Consider the following 26,460-nt stretch of genomic DNA (forward strand, 5'->3'; position numbering starts at 1 on the left):
CAGAAGAAATCCAACAGTAATTCTTGGAGTTTTTAGCAAGGAAGAATAGAACCGTGCTAAATGGAAAAAAAAAAAAAAACAAGAAATGTGAGGGGGCTCTGTCCTGCCAGTATTGCTGAGGTCAGTATTTTTCTTTGAAATCCTGGTGTGGGCAGCCCAAAAGAAAGGCCAAACAAGTGACCTTCTAGAATTTCTTTTCCTACATCAGGCATAGCATCACACAGCCACCTGTGTTATGTACTGGTTTCATATTTTTTTTTCTTCTTTTGGGAAGAAGGGTTGTGGAGGGAGGGACTCTGTTATAAAAAAAAATGTATATTTAAATTCACTAATTTTTAATACATTAATGAGCCATAAGAAGTACTCAAATAGCTGATACTAGGAAGAGGGAATTTGTTTTTAGTTTCCTAGCTAGAGAGAATGTTTTCTAGTTCCCCCCTTTTTACTGTGAATTTCTTAATGCACAGTGAGAAACAAACAAAAGAATAATTAGAGAACTGCTTATTTGAGAAGAAAAGTCTCATTCCAAGTGCATATCAGACTTAATTGAATAAGCCATTTCTTTGCCATTACAATAAAAGAAGTGGTTTCTATTCATTAATAGTAGATTGGATCATGAAGCTTTTAGTGCGTCATAACTAGAAGAGATTAGCCACCAGCCCATCACCAAAGGTAAAATTGATCAATCCATCACCAAAAAAAGATAATAGAGGAAATTACTCACACGTTTGGGTAAACTATACTAAATAGGCAGCATATATTAGTTGACTCAAATGAAATTGCCAATATTCAATTTTTTTCCACAAAACCATTAATTTCATATGGTTCAACTTGATAGATCACCAGATGAGGAAGAAGACAAAGAAAGAAATCTCACCATAGCAACCAAGTCACACACACACACACACACAAAAAAAATGGAAAGTGCCCTGGTAAATGGAAGCATTATTTTTATCCTAAATAAACCTGAGTTTACTGACGGTAGAGTTGGTGTCCAGGATGAAAGTCACAAAGTTGCCTAATCACAGCCTACGTAGAAAATAGCCCTTTAATAGGAAAAAAAGTGCATGTGGTCTCTCTCTGTAAAGAAAGCAAACCAGATAACAAGTGGCCAAATTACCTGGTAAAGAGCCATCAACATTAGAGGTGAAATCTCCAACAGGAACTTCAGTGACTCCAAAGACCCCAGGCTGAGCAGGGGTCACTGGCATGAGGGTCCTGTTTTCCCTTGTGTCTGGGTAGTGGGAGGTTTTACCTTCCAATGAGGTAGTGGAGTCTTCAGGAGGATTTCCACCTCTTCTTCCACCTCTGCCATCATTCCTATCTGTGTGGAGGTGGAATCGATGAAAACCCCACCTGTGTAAGATCACCACCCTCCACGTGCTTCTTTTCAGAGCATGCGATTGCTACAAAAGCCTTCCTCTTGTTATCCAAGAACAAAAGCAAAAGACAGGGAAGTTGGTCACACTATGGAACAAAACTTGTATTTTTCAATAGATGCCACCTGGACGGCACTCAACAGAAGTGATTGTGATACCCAGAAGAAGCGTTTGTTGAAACATCTGCCTGAGCTGTTAAGGTAAGGCTTAGGCCGCGACAGCTGTGGCCTTGAAGTCAGCTCAGGCACTCGACAATTTTGCTCTCTTTCTCAGCGGAATCCACCTTCAAAGATCTAGAAGGAACACCGCATTGAAAAGCAAAGCGTGAAAGATGAAAATTATGCTGCCTGCAAGTGAAATAGAAAACACAAGTTTTCAAAGACCTAAGGCTACTAACTTAACTCTTCCTGCCTTTTCCAGGAGGGCACTGCTTCTTGGTCACCAGCACCTCAGAGTTGCGTTCCAGAGGTCAAATGGCAAAATAATATTGTTAATGTAAAGAATGTAAAGTGATGGAATCAGACTTTTACAGCAATCGCAAATAGTAAGGAAGCAATACATTGTTTTTAAACCAAGTCACCAACTCTAGAGCTTGAGAAGTATGGCCTTGGAGATTAAGCAACACAGTTTACATTTAACGTACAATGGCTTCTAAGAGGTCGACAGAGCAGAAAATGCAGAGACCACCACCAGATGCACCTTTTGATCAAAAGAAACAGTATAGCAACAGCCAGCTGAGGTCCCTCCACCAAAGACATGGAAAAAGCACCCTTAAAATAGTGGTGTTTATCAACAGCTGAAGCCAACTGAGCTTTATTATCCTTACTGCCAGATGTGATAGTAGAAACGGTTGTTTGCTCTTTATCTTCTTCCAGTTCTCCATGTGACGTAGAGAAGCTCTGGGAATGACTGTGCTCTGTTTCAATGAGGGATGAAGCCAGTGTTATTTTGAACCATAATACAAGTCCTCTGAGATCTGCTAACAGGAAGGATCTACGCACAGGTGCATGGGGAGAACGAGATGTGCCACACCACAGGGAGAAATATGCAGAAGAATTCCATTTTGTCCCTACCTTCTTCCCCTTTGTCTCTGGGTACAACCCATCAAGGTCAAGTGCCAAGGTGAAGCCTGAACCAGAACTCCCCACCCACCATGAATCAGCCCAGTTCCCACTACAGCATGGCACCCAGACCCTCAAGAAAACCAGAGAACACGGAGACATGGAAAAGGAATATTTAAACTTTAGTGTTCCTATGAGTAGTCAAAAGCATCTAATTTCGGGTCAACAAACAGGACTGTAGGAAAAAAAAAATAACACTGTGTAGGATACCTGTAACCACAGAAGAGAAAGGATCCCATTTAGGATGACCTGCTTCAGTAACTCAAATCAAATTTATACAAGGAAATACATAACTCCCTTCTAAAAACCATTAAGTAAAAGATACCATTTCATTCTATTATTGGATTTTTGATCTCGTCTGTGGACAGGGATTCTCATCACTGCACCAAGGAAATGGTTCCCTGGGCAAACACAGGACCCTCGGTGTTCTGAGGTTGAACCGTTGCCCATAACTGAAATCACTTTGAGTGTTTTGAATTCATTACATTTGCATTCTTCTAGGAAAGGTACTGACCTTTGAGTTGCAGGTGCAAGCACTCCATAAAACACACCCATCAGCCATGACCACCACCAAATAAACATTACCAAGAGACAGACATCCACCAAATCCCAAACCCAACATCAGAACAAAAGCCAGAAGAAACATAAAATGGAAATACAAGCTCTTCAGTGGCAGAAGCCAGTTCATAGGCTTATTTACAGCTCCTTTGATGCTTCACACTGTGCTATTTATATGGCCGACAATCAACACATGCTTGCTGATCTTTTGCTGGGCCTCAAGGGCTCATATAAAAGACTCTCCCCACTATGAGTAGGAAGCAGTAAAATGAGACCCTCTCTATTCTGGCTTTCCTTCATATTCTGCCAAGAAATTATGAATGACTTCAGCCTGATCTCTAGGATTTGCCTGTACATATGGTGAAAAATAAGGCTACTTGAAGTTTAATGCTGCTTCCTACCGAATGCTTAGTGATAAAAAAAAGGGGGAGGCATTGGCAAATGTTCCTTTCTTTTGTCCAGGTCTTCGGGGACCCTGCCACCCTTGTCAATTGTCCACAATGTGCCTTGCCCCTCCTCTCTCTGACGATCTGGCTCCCAAAAATGTCTTTTCCAAGCATGAAAGCAATCTGTCTGCCTCTACTGAAGCAAGGCTGGGAGTCCAAGGAGGTGGTCAGTTAAAACCAAGAGAAACCTCTGTCCTCTCTGAGGTCTTGGGTGTCCCTGATATGAGTACCTAGAATGCATTTGGACATCCATTTTTATCTTCTTCCTTCCTTCCTGATCTTTCCTTTCTCCTTTGTTCTTTCTTCCTCCCTTTCTCTCCTTCCTTCTTATTTTTGCTCTTTCTTCCTCTTTTCCTTCTTTCCTTTCCCCTCCCCCTGCAGAAAGACATTGAATCTGGAAGGCACCAAGAATGAAGGTAATGTCAGGTTTCAACGACCCACGAGAAATATAAATAAGGAAGACAGCGTGACACCCCGGGCTGAGCAGAGCCACGTAGCAAAAAAAAAAAAAAAAAAAAAAAACAACGCACGATTCCTCCACCAAACACTGCATCTTGACCAACATGGGAAAGAGCCGAAGCAGGAAGAGAGGTCAACAAACAAGGCTGAGTGTCATCATCCTTACGAGTTGTCACTGAAATAGGTCCTGTCCCGTTGACGTCTTCCACCGAATCTGTGTTTGGATCGACAGGAGGCTGAAGCGTTGTACTATGACTGGAGTCCACATCTGAAGGAATTAAATCAGTGTTATTGCTTTATGTCCTAAACCACCGCCTAAGGGTCATTTATGTTCTGTAGCCAGAGGAAAGAAAGCACATAACTGATTGCAGAGCTCCAGAGTGGGGATGATTGTTGTTTCTCAGAATGTCACAAGAAGTAACCAGCTTTCCCTGGAGGGCAGAGTGGTCTCAAAATCATGATTTTGGTTTGTATTTGCTGAGTCTAGAAAGATGCTACATGAGCACAGGATGGGACTCCCAAGCTTTGCAGAGGCAGAAACATAACCCATGCTAGTCCCATTCCGTGTCCATGGCCTTTCTTAGACACGCACAATCACCTCCCACCTAGTAGGCAAAATGACTATTTAACACCCTTCTTCCCTCATTGAGTCCTTTCTTGTTTCACAAAGTGAACATGTAAATAAAACTGGAAAAAAAAAAAACAATCATTACACAATACTACCTAGGCAGAGGCCACAGGAAGTAGCAGGGACAAGAAACAAGAAGCAGTGTATGTCACCGAGTCCCTCCCCAGGAAGAACAAATACGAGGTATCTTTGAAGTTGACTCTCTCTAGTGATGAGTGGTGCAGAAACTTAGCACCAAAGTATTTGAGATCCTATTTTTAATAGTTATCACAGGTCTATTCTGCTGAAAAAACAAATCCTGAGGGAAACAGCGGCCAAAGGTTGAGTCAATCCACCCACACTATTGCCTCTGGGGAAATGTAATCAGTTCCAAATGGCTCCAGAGGGGAGTGCTGAAATACTGGGCACCGCATCTGCACGGAAGTCTTCGCAATCGAAAAGCGAAGATCATCCAGATCTTTGCAGGACAGGAATGTATGGCCGACTCTACTATCTCAGATTTCAAAGAAGAGGAAAGGCCAACTAACTCAAATTAAAATTCCTAGTAGAAATTCTTGTTCATTTTCCTTTTTACTCATAGACTCCTTCAAGAGGGAGTAGGCTCAGTTGAAGCCAGCGGTATTGTCCTTACCTGCTCACCATGTAATGGGATCCCTGTCTCTGCCTCAGTTTGAAGACCCTTCAGTTTGATTCTGATGATCTTTTACTGCCTTTGTTTTCTACTGGATGTCACCAGAGCCCCCAGGAGCCATGCTGCACTAAAATGTGTGCAGAGGCTGCGTGAGGCACTACAGGAACTCAGCGCAATGGCCCCAACCTAGCCACTCAACGCTTCTTCCCTATGACAAGGGATCCACCAATCTGACATGGTTATTTCTCTCCTTTTCTTCCTTTGTGGCCTTCCTTATGTGAATCTCCTTTTGTTAAAAAGAAAATCTTTTACTTCCTTTCTCTAACTACCCAAGTTTTTTTTTTCCCCATTTCCCCCCCAAACAGATCCAGTCCATCTTCCTCTAAAGCTCTCTGGAGGGTGTGGGATGCTCTGAATTTATTGAGCAATTACTGTTGGCAATAGTGATTTCACATCTCTTTCTGCTTCACATTGTTAGGTCTATTTTGATGCTAAATGCTTTCTTTTGCCAGCTCATTTTGTTTCTTAAAGAGCATGGGCTATGGATTATTCAACTTATTTACCACTGATAAAAGAGGAGCACTACATACTAACAATTCTCGAAGTTTCTCCCAAGCAAACTGTCACCTGTTATGATGAAGAGAAATTCCTTTTAAGCATACAAGTTGATAGGATCAGTTCACAATATTCTAATCTTGCAGAACGATAACTACTGTCTTTTTCTCTCTCTTTTTGAATAGCTCATAGGTAAATAAGAAAGAAGGGTATTTAAGAAGTCAGGAATCCCATCTCATTTAAAAGTTGTTCACCCATTAAATTCATGAACATTCACTGAAAGCCAAGAAGAGTCTAAATTCCAAATCACTAAATACCTTATTATCTCTAAATGTGACAAGAATAATCAAGTTTTCTGAGCCTTTTAGTCACTTTTTTGGTATAACTGCTCATCAACTCTTTAACCTCTCTGATTTTTCTGCCAAAGACAAGTTATTTCTTAGACTGCAATGGAAATAGTCACTGACTCCATAACCTTGTTCTTTTGAAACCCTTGGGTTAGAAGTAAATGGAAGAGGGCTGGGATTGTGGCTCAGTGGTAGAGCGCTCGCCTAGCACATGCGGGGCCCTGGGTTCGATCCTCAGCACCACTATTTTAAATAAATAAATAAATAAAAGTATTGTATCCAACTACAACTAAAACTTAAAAAAAAAAACAGTAAATGGAAGAGCAATCTTGGGACTAACCCCTCCACATGGGAGAAGACTTCCACTTTCACAATATATTAACAATAATCCTTTAATGCTCTTGCAAAATTATTTATTCTAATGTCAGGACTTCATATTCAGATGAATGTGTCTATTTCTCCTACCAAGAAAACTGAGTTCTGAAGAAATTTCAAGTTCCCAGGGAAAGTAGATTGGCCTAAAACCCAGGACACATTGCTAAGAGAAATAACTGCATGATTTTAAAAACATAATATATTCATTAATGATGGTGAAATGTGACGATCATTATTATCCAAAGTACAGGTTTGAAGACACGAATTGGTGTGAATATACTATGTATACAACCAGAGATACGAAAAATTGTGCTCTATATGTGAAATAAGAATTGTAATGCATTCTGCTGTTACATATATATATATATAAATTTCAAATGTTCAGAGGCTATTACCCATGGTTCTTTCTGTCTGATGACCTCGTCCCATTGGATGTGAGATTGGGTCAAAGTAATCAGTCCAGAAATAGTCCTCTTGACGCTGTGTTGTCATTCTTTGATCTGGATGGCCGTCGTGGACTGAAGCTTCTATGACCATGCAGTTCAAGCAATTGTCAAAGTGTTAATTGTCATTTGTCCAGGGAAACACTGATATTTTTTCAAAAGATTCTCTAGACCAAACATTACAACTCTCTTTCTAGTACACAGGGCAAAGAGATTTCATATACAGAATGTTTTAGCAGGTTTGGGTTCATTCACGCTCATTTTCTTGGCAACTGGCATGTGAACTAGAGGCCACAAAGCATTAACAATTTCTGCAGTGGATGCAGGATGAGTTATAGGCATCAAGGGAAGATGAAGAAACAGCTCTTGATCCGTGCCGTGTCAATCCCCTTAAGGGGAAAGTACAAGCACCCGAGTGCATGATGTCATGCAGAGGAAAACCACATTCCAGTGAAATACACAAAAGATAGTTAGTGATCTAGAGAAGGAATCAGATAGATAACAGATTGCCACGGGCTAAACATGAAAGTCAATACCATTCATCACCAAAGCATGAATGGAATCCATTGGAAACATAACCTCTTAACAATGGGACTCATGGCACAAATGACATATAAAAATGTGCCTTATGCCTCTGCCTCATTCTTCACCTATGGAGAAGGATAGATTTAAAAAAAAGCTCACAACAGTATCTCCCCAGCAACAACCATAACCACATAGCCAGTCACTGAATCCCTTGCTCTACTAGGAATTCATTCAAAAGTTGCCATGCACCGGAAAGATATTCTGCATTCTATTCTATATTGCAAACGGAAACATGGGACTCTTTCCCACTGGTAGCAAGTAAGAATGTGAAATTCACATTCTTTACAAAGCAGGGTGTATCTCAGTACTTCAGTCACACAGACAAAAAGAATCATGCACAAGAGCTTGCAGAACTAAGTGATTTGGCATCACTTAGAGAGAATGCTATGACTTGAGTCCAATTTCTACAGTCCCATGATTCAAGAATAGAAGGGGTGACTTGGTGATACATATGAGGAAAGCAGTTGTACACTCAAGGAGAAATCACCAAACAGATATGCACAAAAGCCCAAAAGATGTCAGCTAGGTGTCATTTTTCTCATAATATCGGGTTCTGCTTCTTTCTACTCTAGGGTTCTAACAACGTTCTTTCTCCGAAGCCTAGTATTTCGCATGACCATATTATAAAGATGGGCCCACATTAGATAGTAGATTTCTTTACAAAAGGAAGCATTTTATAAGCTTAGAGTCTCTGTTATAATCTCACTAAGGGAGGCCCAAAGCTAGATCTGAAAGTGACATTCTCGAGGGCATATTCCCTGTGTTTCCTTTGTGTGCTTGTAGCTATTCCCGTTCAGGTGATTTTTAGGAGCCTTTAGGGTTTGCCTCTGTGTTCACCACAACATGACTTTTTTCAGAAACCCAACAGGACCTTTCCTTCATTATTCTTTTGTCCCGTGTCCTCAGTGCTCAGTATTTAATTCAAAAGGAAGTTCCCACTCAAGTCTGCTTATTAAACCAGCCATTACCAGTTGTCCCCGCTGTTGAATGAGATTCTCCTCTTGGTGTTTGGTGATATCCCCCGTGCCATCCATTCCCAAACCACTGCTCTCGCTGCGTGGCTGTTTCTTCTGTTGTACTACTAGAAGTTTCCCAGGCTGTGAGAAGAATGTCAAGTGTGAGCCATCGTGGTCCCATTTCCTCATCAATAGCTCTTAAATACTTTAAGGGCACAGACTCATGAGGAGAGACAGTAGAAAAGGGAGACAACTAGGAGATACACCACTAATATTCAGAAAGGATTATTAGAAATGAAATGGCCCCATCCTTTAATTCTTCAGCTGAGAAAACTAGGATCCAAAGAAATTTTAATTGGTTCAAAATCATGTGGCTGGATTGGTGCAAAGTTAAGGTCAGGCCATAGCCTATGAGTTTCCAGGACTATTCTTATCTTACTGTGGTGAGTGGCCTCACATATCCTGTCTAAGAGAACTGTTCAAAGAATAAACTCTTTGCTGACTTTGGAGGAAGAAATAGACTGTATAACAACTTATGACATGAGTATAGTTGGACAACGCACATGGGTCACATTCCCTATAGCATACTCAACAAAAATGTACCAGCAATGGCTTTACCCATCGTGAAAGCTGTTACAATGTCTAGGGCATTACAATACCGACCTATAACATGGTTACGACCCTATGGCAGTGTTCCCAAACCACTACCTTCTGACATTAGGCTCATTAATTCCAGGTCTCTTAGGACGCGTTCTGCTTCAGTACAAAACGTTTAGAATAACTTCTAAGATACACTACTAGAACCCAAAGGGGACTATAGACTTCCTCTCTCTTCCTTTTCCTATTAGAACTCTTCTTTGTTAACCCAGCTCACAACCATTATGTCTATATCAATTATATTAGGCTAAGAAATCACATGAGAGCCTGTTGGACATGTTCAGTACAATGTGTAGGACTTATTGAACTGTGTCCTAATTTTTTCTTTGTTCTTTGGGATCCCTCAGATGAGTGATTCCCAAAAGCTCCTTTAGCTTCTAAGTCACTGTTTATTACCTGTCCCCTACAGGGGTATTCAAGGTTGTGAGAGTGGTAGTTGAACCACAGTTTCAAAAATGCTACAAACTGTTATCTAAAAAAAAAAAAAAAAAAAAAAAAAAAAAAGCTTACTTTATTCCAAATAAGGTAGGCATCTCTCAGAGTTACAAATCTGAAAGAAGAGAACATACTTTTTTACTTTTTCTCTTTTTGTTTTCATCCTACTTTGGTAGCCAAGCGGTGAGACTGGAGATTCATTTAAAAATTCTGAGGTGTTTGTGCATAAGGAGAAATGACAGTGAGAGTATCAAAGCGTCCCCCAAGTTCCCCTGGGTTTGGAAACAGAAAAAGAGCAGTTGTAGAATTCAAATGCAGACCATGTATATTACTGACTTTTCTCCAAGAGTTCAAGGGATGCCATTTTATAACAGAGGAAGAGAACACGAAACAGAAAGTGGGTTTATCATACATCCTCACAGACGAGAAGTATTCCAAAGATCCTTCTGTTTGTCAAACTCTCCTTCCAGATCCTCCACCAAGCACTCAAAGAACGCACTCTTCACCATACATTCCCATAAACCCACACAAATCACCCACGTGGGACCTCTGGGAATCTTTAGCACAAAATTCTATCTCAAATATAGAATTTATCTCAGATAAACATTTTGGCCTTTCGTGCAACCTGACAAGTGAGCATTTTTCTTCCAGTTTCTAAAAATTGTGTGCAGATTTGGCCCCTTTTCAGCCTCCGCAGAGATTATGACTGTTCAGAGACACAGAGTATGGCCAATGTCTAAAAAATGTCTTCCCTAGCCCCCGGAATGTCTTTACTCACTCCCGTAACCAGAGCTGCCGACCGCCATCCTTACTTGTGCTTGTTGAACGTGGGGCCTCCTCTTCATCCTGAGGCTCATGGTGAATGAGAGGAGGCTGTGGTTCCTGGGTCTGGTTTTCTCCATGAACACTGGGGCCATTTCTGTCTACATCTGTTATGGTGAGGTTACACATGCTGTGATTTTTTTTTTTAATCAATCAACTTTTATTGGTTTTCTTCTTCCATTTATGTACATGCTATCTAAAGGTGTTATGTCTGAACACTACTTCTGAGCATCCACTCTCATAAATTTGAATGATTTCACTAATATGTCCCAAGAAAAAAATGAATGGGCATGAAATTTCTTCACGATTACTTGGTATTCCACCATAAGCACTTTGTCAGAGATGGTGCCATAAACCATTCAAATGTATTCATTTTATAATAAGGCCACAAAAAATACCTTGTGCCCAGATGGTATGACTGATAGCTGACTCCTAAATGGAATTGAGCATCCTTATGAAAGTTCACTGAGAATTTGTGATGCAACAGTAACTAAATTTTCCACTGTATCCTAAGGGTTGACAATTGCAGCATCATAGACTTTGAAGGAAAAATATCTTTCGTTAATTACATATAACCCATTACCAGTTATTCTTGTGGTTGTCTCAAGTGGTGCTTCTGGGTTTGAATGGCTTGGCCTCCATTGGTTCCAGTCCTGGTTCTGTTCTGTGTGGTCAGAAACCCGTGGAGTGGTTGAAACTGTGATAACGATGATTGAAGCGATTAGGGAAATGTTATTTCTTGAGCCTTCACAAATCGTACTGCACATTTACTCCTTCTGTAGTCTATGCAATGAGGCATCTATACCAGGTTGTATAGATGGTTGCATGGGAACGGAGAGAGAAAGCGGAGAGAGCCTTCAGCTTGATCCACCATATTGTGAAGCATCTCAATGTCCTTTGCATTCTGTCACAGAATACGTTGGGGTTCAGAACATGAGATCTTCTTGGAGAAAGCAGCCAAAGAAACTGTGGTAGCAGGAAGAACAGCTTTGAATACACCAGCCCTCCACCGAGGATCACCAGAGATGACAGAGCTTTGCCCATCCATGCAGATTGGTAGGTGGCCCTCTGCACTTGAAAGGCCAAAGAATTGGTATCGCTGGCATTTTTGCTACCTCAGACGGAAGAGGCAGGTGACTGAAAATTATACCACAATGATCACTATTTTGTTAGTAATCTTGCTGGAGAAACAAATACTCTGAGCAGCCAGAGCTTTTCTGTAGATGGTTCTGAGAAAGAACATCTACCTGGAATAGCAATATGGTTTAGCTTCATAACTCTGAATGTTTCTCAGACACCCATGGTAATTCGAATCAAATACAAACTATAATATGAGCAAGCCATTCATAGCCAATGAAAGAAAAACAAGATGCATTACAGTCAATAGAAAAAGTCCAGAAGCAACCCATCACCATCAGAAAAGTGCGTTGAAAAAAAAAGAGGTATATATCCATATAACAGTTCCCTGATATTGTCATACACAAATATTTGGGTTAGAATAGCATAAACATCTAACAGAAGGATCACGACAAAATTAGAATGTCTTTTATGAAAAGGCTATTTGCAAATCCATCTTCTTTCAAAGCTTATTTTGATACCCAAATAACACAAAACTATTTCACAAGAGAATAATGTCTAGAATCATGAAACACATTCTCAATAGGCATGAAAAATGGTAGCTATCCTTCCCCTCCAAAAGGAAAAGGGTATCCTGTTGAATCACAGGCATAGACACTCAGCAAAAAAGTGAATGGAAATTGAAAAATATGCTCTAGAGATGAAGAAATAGTGAAGGAAGTTTCCCCTGGAGCCTGATCATACAGTTTATTTGCAGGTTGATCTTTTGGGGTCACCATCCAAGGGATTTTGGTTTCCCAAGTATCAAAACCATCTCTTTTACAGATGGACCTACCCAAGACTGGGCCACATCCTGAACCCAGGAGACAGTGTACTCATAAACTCCAGTGATTTGGGTTATTTGGTTTTCTTTCTGAAGGTATTAAAAAGAGCATAGAAGGGCTGGGGTTGTAGCTCAGTGGTAGAGCGCTTGCTTAGCATGTGTGAGGCCCTGGGTTCGATCCTCAGCACCACATAAAGATAAATAAATTAAATAAAGGTATTGTATCCATCTACAACTACAAAAAACATTTAAAAAAATTTTTTTTAAAAAATAGTATAGACTAAGCTCTGCAGAGATGTCCAGTCTAAGGAATATATATTTTAAAGCTGTAAAATAAAGAATGGAGTTCATTTTGAGTATTTGTTGTACCACTGCCATATGCTCAGGTGCTTTCAAAATCTGGGCTATTCTTTTAGATCCCCTCCTCCCTGGGTGCTATTCATTTGGGGATGAAACTCTCAAGTTTCAACAGGACAGACAGAAATTCAGTGACCTGGGAGAGCTCAGGTAACACCCCAAGAGCCTTATCTCTAAGGAAAAGCAAAGCTGTGATGGAGTTACTTTCAAGATTCTCATTCTGTCCAGCAAAACCATAGGTCATTACAGATTCATGTGAGAAACTCAGTCATCTGGCAGAATATTTGACCAAACTTGGTATATTTTAATTTTAAAAGAATATTTTTTTCAACTCAATTTTCATGTCTTAGTTCTCAAAAAGTTTTATAATGGTCACAAATTTGTATACTATTTAAGCAGTTTCACTATTTGCTTTTAATAACTAGCACTGCCTTGTTTAAGTGAGCTAATATTTGCCCTTCTTTTCAATGTCTTTTAATTACATGTTTGCTAAAATTCTGGGTTTGTTCCTTTGACTTCAACCAGGTTTTGATTAAGACAACTCTTGAGTTCTCACTCCCCTGTTTTAAGCCTTTCTAGGCCCTTCTAAAAGCCTTCAATTCAGGGACATTGGCAATTTTGAATTAATACTCTCTTAATCACTCTTCAAAAGCAAGGGCTTTTTTCATCCGTGTGCTCCCAGCACCCAGCAGAGCAGGTATACAGTGAGCATTTGTTGTGAAGTTTTCACATGTCATTCTCTGACAAACCTTGATAACTCAAAGAGAATCTATAGTAGTCAATCTCACCGATAAAAAAAAAATAGGAAGAACCTAAGGCATTTGGTTCACTTCTCCAAATATGTTTAGGTTGTCATTAAAAAAGAAAGAAATCGTTATCTTATTTCTTCCTCCACAATCATATGGGGATATAACTAAGGGATCATCATAAGTCCACCCATTTTTCACATTGACTCTTTTCCAAGAGAAATACTATCAGGTGTCACTCAGGTTAATTAGTAAAACATGCAAAAGTGGTTCTACTGGAATTGATCATTCTTACTGGTGCTGGAGACAAAGTCTTCATCATCATCAATGCCTGATCCAGAAAAACTGACGTGTTTGTCTCTTTCATCTTCGTTCTCTTCATTTGGCTCCCAGCCTGTTGAGATGGCATTTGAATCCATACCTGTTATGGTGACTTGCGTTAGTGGTAGAGCTGGATGCCAAGTAACCCATTCCATAGAGGAAGAAAGTCAGGCACAGCAGGTGGAATGGATTTCCCAAGATTTCAAGAGGAAAGGGAGAGGGTTCTTGCGGACTTGCATCTGAATCTAATCTATAGATCTCAAAGCAATGGCTATGAAACTTCACTTTAAGGAAGAATAAATATGGACACCGCTCCACCAAAGAAGTAAAAACAGAACACAGCAAACTAAAAACATCGAAAAGATAGTTAAAACTCCCCTGTGCTTTCAGATGCAGTTCTTAATAACTCATTATTCACATTCTTTAAAAGCTGGAGTTCCAAGAAAAGAGTGGAAAGGTTTCACATATGCCTATTTGCTTTATCAAGACACCTTCAGAAAAACTTTGAAATCATGTCAATCATTTCTAAAATGGTACAGTGGCATTCATAATTTTCTAATTTATTTTTAAAAAATCTTTAGCATCAGATTATGGTATCTCTCGAAATGCAAATGGAAGTAATGCTGTAATTCCCAACAGTACTTTGGCAGACAGAGAGGGTAAAAAAAAGTCAATTAACAGACAAATAATGTCTGGCATTTTATTAGCCAACCAGAAGAGACGATGAAAGTGGACTCCAGTCTAAATTCTTAGAACTTTTCCTTCTTTTCTTTTGGAATCAATCATAGAAAAGGAGATGGAAACTTTCAGCTTCTCGGTGGTTACTGCAGAAGACCTCTTTTTTACTAAAAAGAAGTTTTCTGCATTCTGAATGAGGCTCAGGCTGTCTTATGAAATGAGCATTTGCTTTGCATACCATTAGTGTCTATCCCAATAATGCAACTGATGGAGGTTTTCTATATTTTCCTATCTCAGCTAGGTTATTTCATTTTCTCATAAAAATGTTACAAGCTTTTTATGACTTCAGTAATTTTGGAGTAGGCATAAGCATTCTTTCAAAGTTATAATTTTGTTCTATCCTCAAGGCAAACCTGCCCCTGTTCATAGCTTCTCTACTATCCTCCTCCTAGGAGTTAGAAACCCCACAGAGAAGAAAGAAGAAAACTGCATATTAGTTCCATGTAATCAAAGATAATGATCTCAGAACTCATAGTCCTTCCAAAATCATCACAAATATTTGTGTGACCAGAATGGACTTTAGACTTGAACATTATATCCCATATGGCAATGAAAATCATTAAAGATGGTCAAGAAAATGTATAAGATAACCATAACTCATTACCAGACGTTGTTGTCATAAGAAGATGATTCCTGGACTCTGATGGTTGAAACAACCATGAAAGCCAGTCCTGGGCCTCTTGCTTCTTGGTTGCTGTTTCAGGAGCAGTAGCACTAGTGCTCATCAAAGCTGTGGTAACCATGACTGAACGGATTGTTGAAAAGTGAATTGTGAGTTCCTAAGAAATAGCATTGTGTATGCTTTCACTATTTTTTTTCCCTACTCAAGAGAATCATCTATTCTCAATAGATGGAAAGGTGGGAAAAAAAGGGAAAAGGCCAAGAAATTCCATTTCTTTCCGAGGCCCAGACTAGAATTCATAGAATGTCAGAAATGGAAGGACCTTGAATGTAATCTGGCTCAAGCTCTTCATCTTAAAGATGAAAAATAAAAGTGCTGGAAAAATTTGCTGACTTGTGTGAAGTCAGAAAGCTAATTAGCAACAGCATGAGAGCTCTGAATTCTAAAAGTTTACAATGTGAAATGGGGAGGGAAATTTTGTCTCCTCCGCCATGATGCCAAACTAGGACAAGTGGTAAGAATTTCAGGGAGATGGGTGTTCTTCCAACACCCACGCTACAGCTTCCTTTAGATTAATGGAATAATCTGAACAATCCAACATCAAACTTCTTCAAGAGAAGCTTTGTTCCCCATGATAAGGAAGATCACTTGGCAGGAAAGTTGTGTAAGTAATTAAATGATTAGAAATGCTGATTGAACCAGACTATTTAAGATCCTCTCCAAATCTGAGCATTTATGATTCTACACCCCAGGTCTTTAGAGTCCTAACCCCTTAATCTTCCACACACTCTATCTTGGCTAACCAATATCATTCTCCAAGAATTTAGGGTATGATATTTCTGCCAGATATAATCCCAGGAATCCAAAACACAGGAAAAGAGAACATGTAAAGTAGGAGACTGAAGAAGATGTCTTTCCACTTTCTCCATGGAGACTCCAAATCCCCTGGGATTTTATATCAACACTATTATTTTACAAAGCAGAACAGTCCATTTTTAGTCCAATTTGAGTTGAAAATAGTATAGCAACACAGGAAAAGAAACAAAGTGACCCACTGATAAAACCAGAAGCAAGAATCTTGACTTGAAAATTTCCAAAGACTGACATTTCTGCCACCATGACGTGCAACGGAAGAATATCGGATAAGAGGCGACAAAAAAATTGAGAACAAGTTCAAGCAGAGAGGCTGAGACCATCATTAAAATCCCAAATACAAAAGACGAGTGAGATTTCTTTTTTCAGATTTCAAGAAAGCCCAGAATGATCCCAAAACACAGCCAAAGAAGACCTTTTCCTTCACACTATTTTTTTTTTTATTCAAAGGTCAACACTGTAAACATTTAAAAAAGGCCTTTCAGTGTGCTGCAATCTCTCCCACCTGACCCCAACATGTCCCAATCAGTGTGACATAGAACCATAACATAACATAGCACTGTTGTCATATGTGATTATTTATTGAAGTAAAGGATATAGTTTATTCTGTCTCAAAACCAAATGTGAAGTATCATCTTTCTATTTTTATTTCTTCCCTTTTGCGGAGAGGATGCCTGCTTATTTTGAAATATGATCATATTCTCCATCAGCAAAAGCTAATAAATGGAGATATGCTTCTAAACCCCCGCCATTGTTATAGACAAAACCTTTCTCCCTGAAGCTCCCACTTTAAAATACTTTGCAGGAATTTAGAAATCATAGGCAAACCTCCAGGAACCTGTAGGCAACCTAGACTCTGATGTAGAACCACATTATTTTCTACCTTACAGTAAAGGTTTGAAGTATCCAAACAAGTGTCCAGGGCCTGCCCTTTCCAAGTGTAAATCATGGTTCCCTCTTTTACTACTAACTGTGATAACTGGGTCAGCAGGAAATAAAGGTGTGCATTTCCAATAGACTTTTTTCCTAGAAGATATTTTTCTCAATGAATTGCATAATCAAAGCCTCTGAAGAAAAAATGATTTTGATTCTACATACATGATGCCATAAAAAGAACAAATTAGGTATTTAGGGGATCTTGTCATATCCCCAGAGCTATTGGCTTCTTTGACAAGGAAAACAGCCGCAGATCCTGCTCTCACTAGTGATGCTGAGGGGCCCTCAGTGGGATACTTGGGCATGATAATGGATATTCTTTTTCTTATCATTAAAAGACCTGGCATTCAAGACTATCGATGAGCAAAAGACATAGCGATTTACCTGTGGCTGCTGTTGTTGTGAGATCCTGAGTCTTAGGCTGTGAATTACCAAACCAGGACCATATCCAATTACTTCTCTTCTGAGCTGATGCACGGCTGTTTGAGTGCACAGTGGAGGTAACTGGATCGATTATGAAAACATTGTTGAGTGAGATTCTCTCTGTCAGAGTTTACTCTCCATTCTATATCAAACATTTGTATCTCTTATAGAATGAAGATTAAAGAGGAGATATTGAGGTATGTTTTTTTTTAATCTTTCCAGCCTTTCTTTCTCCCAACATCTTAGAACAACATCAGAAATTCAAATTTGTATGGGTATCAATCTCCCAATTGAACCTCCTAAAATAATGATCAGAGCAAAAATCAAGCCACAGCTTAATGCTGCAATGGAAGGAGATTTGTTTTTTTCTTGACTGGGCGACTGGACCATGCAATATGCTAGAAGGTCTTCAATGCAGCATGACATAAAGTTGCTTTCATTCATTCACCTTTGGAGTATCTTTGGAGATGCTTGCATGTATCATTTGGATCTATCTAGCAACACACCCAGCTTGTGACAACTGGGACTTCAAAGCTCTACCCATACACATCAAACTCAGACCACACTTTATACTTGAGCAAGAATATCACGAAGGGTGTGTGCTCCAAGTATTGAAATCAGATCAAACTTTCTCAAGTATCCACTCATCACTTTCTGTCACTTTGGATTCAATTCAGTCTGTGTTTCCAGACAAGAGGCAAAAATGTCAAAGTAAAATCTTTAACAGTAGCATTTTGTAATTTAAAAATCTCTCACTGGACTCTCAACTTGGACTTGAGTCCAAAATGTTTCTCCATAAAAACAGAAAGGTAGAAATCATCAAGACAAATATATAAACCAGCTGAGATTATTAAGACATATTTCAAATCATACATTCCTGTGAAAATGTGATACAACTTATGGACTCTTCCTTAAAAAAAAGTGACCCTATACATAAACACTCAACATTTTGTGCGTTGTTTCAAGTGGTGCCTGAATACCTTCTCATTATAAACTTTGGCGTTATACATGCCAAATTCCTATAACAGGCACAACATGGTCCATGCTGTAAAGGACACATTAGTTTGGAACAGAAAGCAGAGAGATAGGAGCCAATTTCCCTTATTATGTCCCCAGTAAACCTGAGCATCCCTTAGAAAGCCCATAGACACCCTGTTCTCACCTCAGTTAACTTTATGAAAATAGCTTAGTTCCCGCCACTTTCACCCTACAGTACACCAGGAAAAAAATAGCAACAAAGGAAATGAATATACAAGAGCAAGATAGAAGCAGGCATTATTTTCATCTTCCTGAAAGGAGCCGTATGAGAGGGAATGATGAAAACAGCTTCAGCCTTGCCAGCACTTTCCAATTTGCCCCACCCAAGTAGGCCATGCCAAACCAAAAGAAAAAAAAAATTACTTGTTTGACACCCAGAAGACAAGGAAATTGAGACTTCCAAAGCAGGAGTTGGCTTCCTGAATTAGTTTTGGTTTCTTGATTCCAGAGAGTTCCAATCACCAATAGGAAGGCACCGATTGACACACCTCCAGGAGGGCTCTTCCAAAAATAACACTTATGATAAACAGCCCACGGGAAGTCCAGAGCCGTGTAAATGGTTGGTCTTGTTAGCTTTCCCTTTGCCACCCACTAAGGACCCTTAAGAAGGAATGAAGCAGTCAAGCCAAAGACAGGCAGCTTCCTCGTCCCCAGACAGCCCTCCTCTTGACCTCGGCCTCCCTGCCTGCATTAGGGAGGATCTGCAGACACTGCCTCTGGCCACGGCCCAGTTCAGTCCAACCTGATAAGGCCAGGGAATCTCCTTCCTGGACTCAGAAAATCTGATTCTACTTAGGAGCTCAGCATTGTTAACTCTTCCCAGTATGCCGCAGGCTACATTCAAGTTTCCACCTGGCTTTTGTTTGTTCTATTTTCTGGTCTTTGTTTTGATATCCTTCTTTGCATGGATTAATCTCTTGGAGCTGCCGTTGGCCTTAGTGAATCCTAGAACACTTCGATAATTCTCCGCTTAGCTCTGGACTCACCCACATGGACAAATTAGTTTCTCTCTTCCATCCTTAACTATTAAAAGAAACAGCTAAGTACTCTGTAAGGAGGAAAACATAATTATTCTCTTAAGTATGTTTTTCTTTTCCTTAATATCTGAACTAGCATGTTGCATCCATCAAGGAAGGACTAACATTGAGCCCCAGTAACCAAAGCAGTGTCTGGCGCAGACTCCAAATCTTGGTTGAATAAATGAAAATCTCACTCAAAACTTATTCTTTTCAATATTACTTTCTAGGGTTTTTACCATTGGATCCCAAGCATTAGAATAGACATTGCACATAGTAGGTCCTCAAAACACATTTGCTGACTGACTAACTTAGAAAAGATGCTAATAAAAATGTGATAATTGTCTTTTTTAAAGCGCAAGGGGGTAGGAGGCTCATCCAATCCCCACAAGATGAATTTTGTCAGGATTTTCTTCTTTGGTGGGAAATAGGACTTTAGAACTGTTCTACTTCCTGCTGACACTCCTAATTATTGTATTTGCCAGTGTCTAACAGAACTGTGCACCTTAACAACAAAGTGATGTTAAAAAGGCCAGCAACCAGCCTGGTGCCGGGCGAGTGCCTGTGATCCCAGCTACTCCAGAAGTTGGAGCAGGAGGATTGCAAGTTCAAGGCCAGCCTCAGCAACTTAGCAAGATCCTGTCTCAAAAGAAAAAAAAAATTAAAAGAGCTAGGGGTGTAGCTTGGTGGTGTAGTGTCCCTGGGTTCAATCCCCAGTGCTAAAAAAGTATTAAAATAAAGGCAAGGCACCCAGGAAGCAGCAGACAGCCCGTGGCACTATGGTTTCCAGATGTCTGTCTTGAGAAGTGTTGCCCATGGGACCACAAACAAAACAAGGGTGCGATCTTGCATGAGAAGTTTGAATAGATGCACTTTTTGAGATGCTTCAAAGAATCTGCTGGAAATAACCAGAACCCCAGACCTACTTGCATCACTCTCTCAGCAAGTTTCTAACAGAAATTTAAAATGCCATTGAGCAAATAACCTTAAATTAAATCAGAGCCATGTGGAAACTTCCCGGCCTCAGGGTGATATGGGATAGAAAGGACCTCATCTTGAGTATTGACAAACAAGTATATTTCTGCCACACTGTCTGGAGGCCAGAGTGTCACCCCTCAAGAGTTGAAGCCAGGAAAAGAGAAATCGGCACCATATTAGGAAATCCACCCAAGACCCAGTTGCACTATTTAAGTATGAATAATCCCCACAGGAGCAGAGCCCATCTGGAAACCTGTTGAAAACAAACCACAAGGGGACAGAGGAAAGTGACAAAGGAGAGAGAGGATGTGCAATAGAACTGCAGCCAGTGGCATGAGACCAGAGCCACCAAATGCAGCATTTGCATCTGTCCTCTCTTACAGTCTTAAGTAATGAACGACCCACACACCAGCTAAGCATTAAGGACCTTCCCCGCAGGCTGGCATCTAAACTCTGAAGCTGATATAATTTGATCATAAAACTCCTCCTTAGACCCAAAGCAAAGGAATTGTTTAGTAAATCACAATTGATGATTATGAATTAATATTATTACACCATGAATGACTGTAAGTCCGGTTACAAATATAAAAATATACACTCAGGTAGAAAAAGGAGCCTATGGAATGGTATTCGTACTTGGCACTCCCACCTTTATGGAAACAATCGTATCTACAGTGAATAAGAAGAAAGAAAGAAGCAAAACCAAAAGTTGTTTCTGTATCAGGTTTGAACCCTAACTATATCCCCAGGGATCAGAGCATCAGGGAGGGTGGGTGGGGGTCTTCCGAAAACACTTCCCATGGCACTTCTTACTCCAAGGTAAGAGAAACCTAGTTGCAGACAGACAGACAATTGCAGGCTGTGGTTGTCGAGGCATATAGAGCACGGACCAGCACGGCCACCCACAGTCCTAATGACGTCACCACCGCCCCAATGACGTCACCACCGCCTCCATGTCTGGGACAAAAGAAAATCAAAACTCAAGGGAATGTGGCTCGGGAGATCCCAGGCGTGTGGCCAAGGAATTGCTACTGGGAAGCAGAAGGGCTCCTTCTCCTTACTGGTGGTGGGGTTGTTCTCGGAGGCCCCGGCGTCCTCTTGGTCTGTGGATGGTTGGGAAGTGGGCAGGTGGGTGTGGAAGATGGTGTAACCCCCTGAAGTGCTCCTTTCGCTGGAGGAGCCGCTGCTCATGTCCTCGTCGATAGGTTGGCTGGGGTTGATGTCTTCCTCGTGCGTCCTGTATTCGGCACCTTTCTTGCTGTAGCGGGTCCCGTCGCGGTTGACAATGGCTTGGGAGAGAGAAGGGCACTTTGAGAACTTCACAGCTGACACTTTTTGAGTCTTGAAGAAAGACCGAATTGTCATATAGCACAGTGGCTTTGCAACTCTTCTTTAGTAGGAAGGATACCTTTCTATCTAGTGAGGAGACATGGGGGGTTGCACCCAGAAAGTACATTCTTCTCTGCTCTCCCTGCACTCCATCCCAGGCAGCCTGGAAATGAGCAGGAGAAAGAAGAGGTTCTGGGGAACCCTCATATTTGAATCCCAGCTTCACGTAGCTCTGGATGAGGCACAATTGTGAGCCTAAGGTCCTCATTTCTAAAGCAAGCGCAATGTCACCTTCTGGATAGAATCATCACGAGCCTTATGACACTGTGAGTAAAGCATTCAGCACAGAATTCAAAATAAATGAATGCTCTATAAATGATAATTCCCTCCCTGGTTCCTGACTCTGCCTTCTGAAGGACGTGTAAAGTGTGTTGTTATTAACTCCATCCATTTCCAGAAAAGATTTGAAATAGCAGACCAGTAACCTCCACAAGGAAGGCATGGTTGCAAACCCATGAAGGAACAGATTTTCTTTCTAAGGGGCAAATTTTGTCAGTTGAAGCAAACCTCCACTCTAAGCTAGGAAATCAGTGTGTCTAAATATTGACAGAGGCTCTGCCATCCTCTGTGAAATTTGACCTTGATGTTAACAAACACGGATGTACATAAAGATCTAAATCTTTGGTTTAAACAAGTAAATGGCTAGAATGGACTGGAGAGGGGAAAAGTTCAGATGAATTTATTCATTGTTCCTGCTTAAAATATTTGCTGCCTTCAAGTCTGGGCCACTCACTACATGCATGTGCATTTAGCAGAAATTAATTTTCTGCTGAATTGCATCGGTGCAGCTGAAGTTTCCTTTTGTCCACTATCTAGCTTGCTCAAGTGGAACCATGAAAAAAAAAAACAACCACACAAATGAAAAAAAAAATCCCCAAATCTCAGTCTCCCAATCTCTGTAGATGATCTGAGAAAATACAAAGACCATCTAAGGCCATTTTCTGTTACTGTAACAAGATACTTCAGAACAGGTAATTTATAAAGAATAGAAGATTATTTGGCTCACAGTTCTAGAGGCTAGGAAGTCCGTGTTCATGAATATGAACATGGTTCACAGCATCTTGTGAGGGGCTTCTTCTTGTATCCTAATATGGCAGAGGGTATTACCCAGTAATGATTCAGAGCAAGTGTGCTAGCTCAGGTCTCTCTTCCTGTTCTTATAAAACTACTGAGGCATTACCTTCATGGGGGCCCCCTTCTCTTGACCCCCTCCATCTAATCCTAATTATTTCTCAAAGACCCCATCTCCAAAAACCATTAACATACAAATGTGGGGGTTGTTTCTCACATGTGAACTTTTGAGGGGACATATTCAAGTATACCACTGATCAAACGTGTACAAATCTGGGCTTTGAAAGGGACCTATGGGAAACAAGGTATTTATTGTGCATTTACCATGGACCAGGCACACAATAAATGTATTTCTTAAGTTTTATGACAATCCTTGCATGTCATTCAGTTATACATAAGAGAAAATTGAGGCTCAGAAAAAGTAAGGCATTCTCTATTGTCAGCCAGGTGGTTAAGGAAGTAAGATGCCAAACTGGCCCAACGGATCTAACACATCTCACATTGTACTATTGCTGTGTGAGGCCACCCTTCCTGCAGCAAGGCACAGGCCAAGGACAGATTCTTTACATAACAGGGGAGGCTGAATTTGTATGGAAGATACCCATCACCCATCACTAACTACTACCACCAAGCCCAAGCACCGTGGCTCTGAGCAAGCAGAAAGCAGATTTTCTCAACACTGGGCTACTTACCAAAGAAATGAATCCCAGGTACAGTATGATCAGGGTTAATATAGGTTGATATATTAAAAAGTTCTGGTTAAGATTTTTTTTTGCTTTTAAAAGTCCCATATACATACTTCTGCAGATAATCAAGATGATTGGGAGTGGGCATGATATAAATGATGCCACAACACATATCAGGAAGTTTTAACCCTTTATAATTATCTTTCAAAACTTGAGTGATAGCAAACATAAAATTTACATTTGGAGCCCGAATGCCCCTGTCTCTGACACTTCTTAATCCTTCTTTATAAGAGAAGGATTCAGGTGTCAGCAGCTGGAACTTTAAAATATTATTTAATGTTACTTATGTTTAAAACAAAACATTCCATTTTAAGGTTATCTTCTATTTATGACAAGTGGTGTGGGTTTTCCATTTGCTATCTAGCTTTTATTCTTTTTAAATAAATGAATTTATTTTTAAATGAATAAATGTAAATATATTTTAAGTAGAAGAGAATAGGTCAAATAAATTTAAAAAATATATATCAGGTAAAGTGAGAGTGCTGTGTAGTACTTAGAGATATGCATCCAGAATGTGAAAGTGGTTTCCAAATGACTGAAGATTGAGGAACACTGCTTCAGGATAAATCAAAAGGGGAAGGAACCCTGAATCAGAGCCAACCTTCCCCAGCCCTAGGGAAATGACTAATATTCTATTCAAATATAAACCATAGAGAACACACCGGATGCCTTTCCCAAGAAAGAGAAAACTCAAGATGAGAAGAGAGAGACTTACTTATGGTAACTTTGCCATCAAACGAATTGGGCAGGTCTGTGACTGATGTACAATCTTCTTCGTCGAGTGGAGCTGGGAGGTGGGGGGAAAAAAAGCATAAGAACTCTAAAAAGTCACTAGCAAAATTGACTCCATTTCTATAAGTTAGTAAGGATGGGATTTTATCAAATTTATCCCGAGTGATTTTCTTTTCATGAAACTTGGTATTTTGCTAGAAAGTTCTCTGCCCTTTGTGGTGCACTTTCCATTTTTGTTTAATTTCATAAGGTCCTGGAAACTTATTACTTCTCTCCAACAATTTTATTTATTAAAAAAAAAATCTGTGTTTTCTGTATCAGCCACTATGGAAGGCTGAGGGTTTAATTATGAACAACACAGACATGGGTCCTTCTCCAGTGATATATATACTAAAGAAGATTTTTAATTTTTTTCTACTGTAAAAGTAATGTAGGATCCTGTTAAAAAAAATTTTAAAAACAAAGAAACATATAAAATATCGTGAGAAAATTATTTGTAATCCCAGGCACCAATAGAAATGATGGAAAAACATGGCAGACACACGGTTAGCATGAACACCACGTTGATCTGCAGATTAAAATAGTCAGTAAGGAAAATGCCTGATCAAAATATTTTAAAACCAAATTAATTTATAGTCTTGGTATTAATTGTTATTAATATACTAATTACTTTATTAATTAAGTACTTTATTACTTCATTAATTTAACTGGTCTTCCTAAGTACCTAATCGGTATAGACTGCGTCTCAGCTGAGGTCGGCCATCTTGGACATAGGCACCCAGAACAGCTCTTATGAATATTGTCTTGGCATATCTCATCATGGGCACCCCTGGATTCTTTTTCTTTTGTTCTCCATTTATCTTCTTCTTTCCTAACCCTTCTTCAAGATTTTTGGGCTGTCTGATCATCCACAGATGTTGCTGGGAAACCCCCTGAACAGCACTGTTTGAAACCTTTGGAAAACAGGCATTGGAGTTCTACCTGTATGCCTTCCCTGGAGTCCTATAAGCAGGCTGCAGAGAGCCTAACCCACCATCCCACTCAGGCATGCCATACCTTGTATTGGGCCCTAAAAATTCAGAGAGCTTTGAACTGGTTTTGCTGTTAAAGGAAGCTTGGATTTACTTGTGCGTTACAGTTTTCGTAATATGTGTGTGTGTATGTGTGTGTATGTATGTGTGTGTGTGTGTTTGAGCACCACGCATTTGCTTAAATGTAATATGGCAGTATATCTGTATGGTTGGTTCCTTCTGGAGTTGCTTCTTGACAAACAAGAAGTGAAAGGGAGAGAGGAAGGGATGCATGCATGCATTTGTGCATGGAGGAATGGAGGTAGAGAGACTGCTGTCACAAGGAGAGCTGCTATCACAAGCATTTTAAGTATCTTGCCATAAGTTGTTGGATACTCAGCATTAGGCAAAACAAGAGTCAGACAAAACAGGAATTGGTTGCTTCCCAGTATCTCTGACTTCTTTTTCCCACAAGTAAAGGGAATATCTTTTACCTGACCATATCTTTGGTCTCATCGTGAAAATAACTAGCAGATTCTTCAAAGGGAAAGGTCACCTCCTTGGTAGGGTCATTCCTTACCAACTAATCTATGCCAGCTTTTCGTCACTTCCACACACCCCAACGTGTATCATCTTGCTTTAATTTATTCTTCTTGTTCACCATTGTCTAAAATTATCTCTCTCATTGTACCTGATGGCAGTCCATGGTAGATCTTACCATGACCCCTATCTCCTGCTACCACTACCCATAGGAATTTATAAGCTCCAAAAGATGACTAGTAAGGGGGGGGGGCATCGCTGCAGATAGAACCCAGGGTCTCATACATGTTAGATAAGTACTTTACCAATTGGCCACACTCCCATCCTGAGGAATAATCATATCTGTCTTGGCCACAATAGTTATGTGTGATGGGAACAGAAAAGCACTTAATAATTTTTTGATCAATTAATAAAAAAGGCAAAAAACACCAATATAATTTTCCAAAGATCCATTCTCCCAGGAAGCATACCAAAGATGGTAACTCTCCCAAATGGTTTGCAAATATGAGCAGGTCAAGAAGCATGTAGATATACTTTGAATGGTATGCCATAAGAAATGTTAAAGGAAATTACAGGTACAGGTGTTCATTAATTATTTGTCAGTATTTGCTTGACACTTCTATGCCA

General features: G+C 40.0%; 1 protein-coding gene across 10 annotated transcripts in view; it reads right to left on the bottom strand.

Moving 5' to 3' along the window:
• Positions 1-26,460, bottom strand: part of Cd44 (CD44 molecule (IN blood group)) — an 84,204-nt gene that overhangs the window by 17,012 nt on the left and 40,732 nt on the right. Inside the window, exons 4-13 of one of the 10 annotated variants that reach the window (XM_005327405.5) lie at positions 24,267-24,338; positions 21,407-21,634; positions 13,696-13,821; positions 10,981-11,094; positions 10,388-10,504; positions 8,496-8,624; positions 6,895-7,026; positions 4,130-4,231; positions 2,206-2,295; positions 1,121-1,324 (exon numbers count right to left, since the gene is read on the bottom strand). In XM_005327405.5, the coding sequence (XP_005327462.2) occupies positions 1,121-1,324; positions 2,206-2,295; positions 4,130-4,231; positions 6,895-7,026; positions 8,496-8,624; positions 10,388-10,504; positions 10,981-11,094; positions 13,696-13,821; positions 21,407-21,634; positions 24,267-24,338 (1,314 nt within the window). The remainder of the gene's footprint in view (positions 1-1,120; positions 1,325-2,205; positions 2,296-4,129; positions 4,232-6,894; positions 7,027-8,495; positions 8,625-10,387; positions 10,505-10,980; positions 11,095-13,695; positions 13,822-21,406; positions 21,635-24,266; positions 24,339-26,460) is intronic. The other 9 variants (XM_078046236.1, XM_078046237.1, XM_078046235.1 and 6 more) reach the window with 9 other exon arrangements.

This window comes from Ictidomys tridecemlineatus, chromosome 4 (assembly GCF_052094955.1).
Source record: "Ictidomys tridecemlineatus isolate mIctTri1 chromosome 4, mIctTri1.hap1, whole genome shotgun sequence".
Taxonomy (NCBI): domain Eukaryota; kingdom Metazoa; phylum Chordata; class Mammalia; order Rodentia; family Sciuridae; genus Ictidomys; species Ictidomys tridecemlineatus.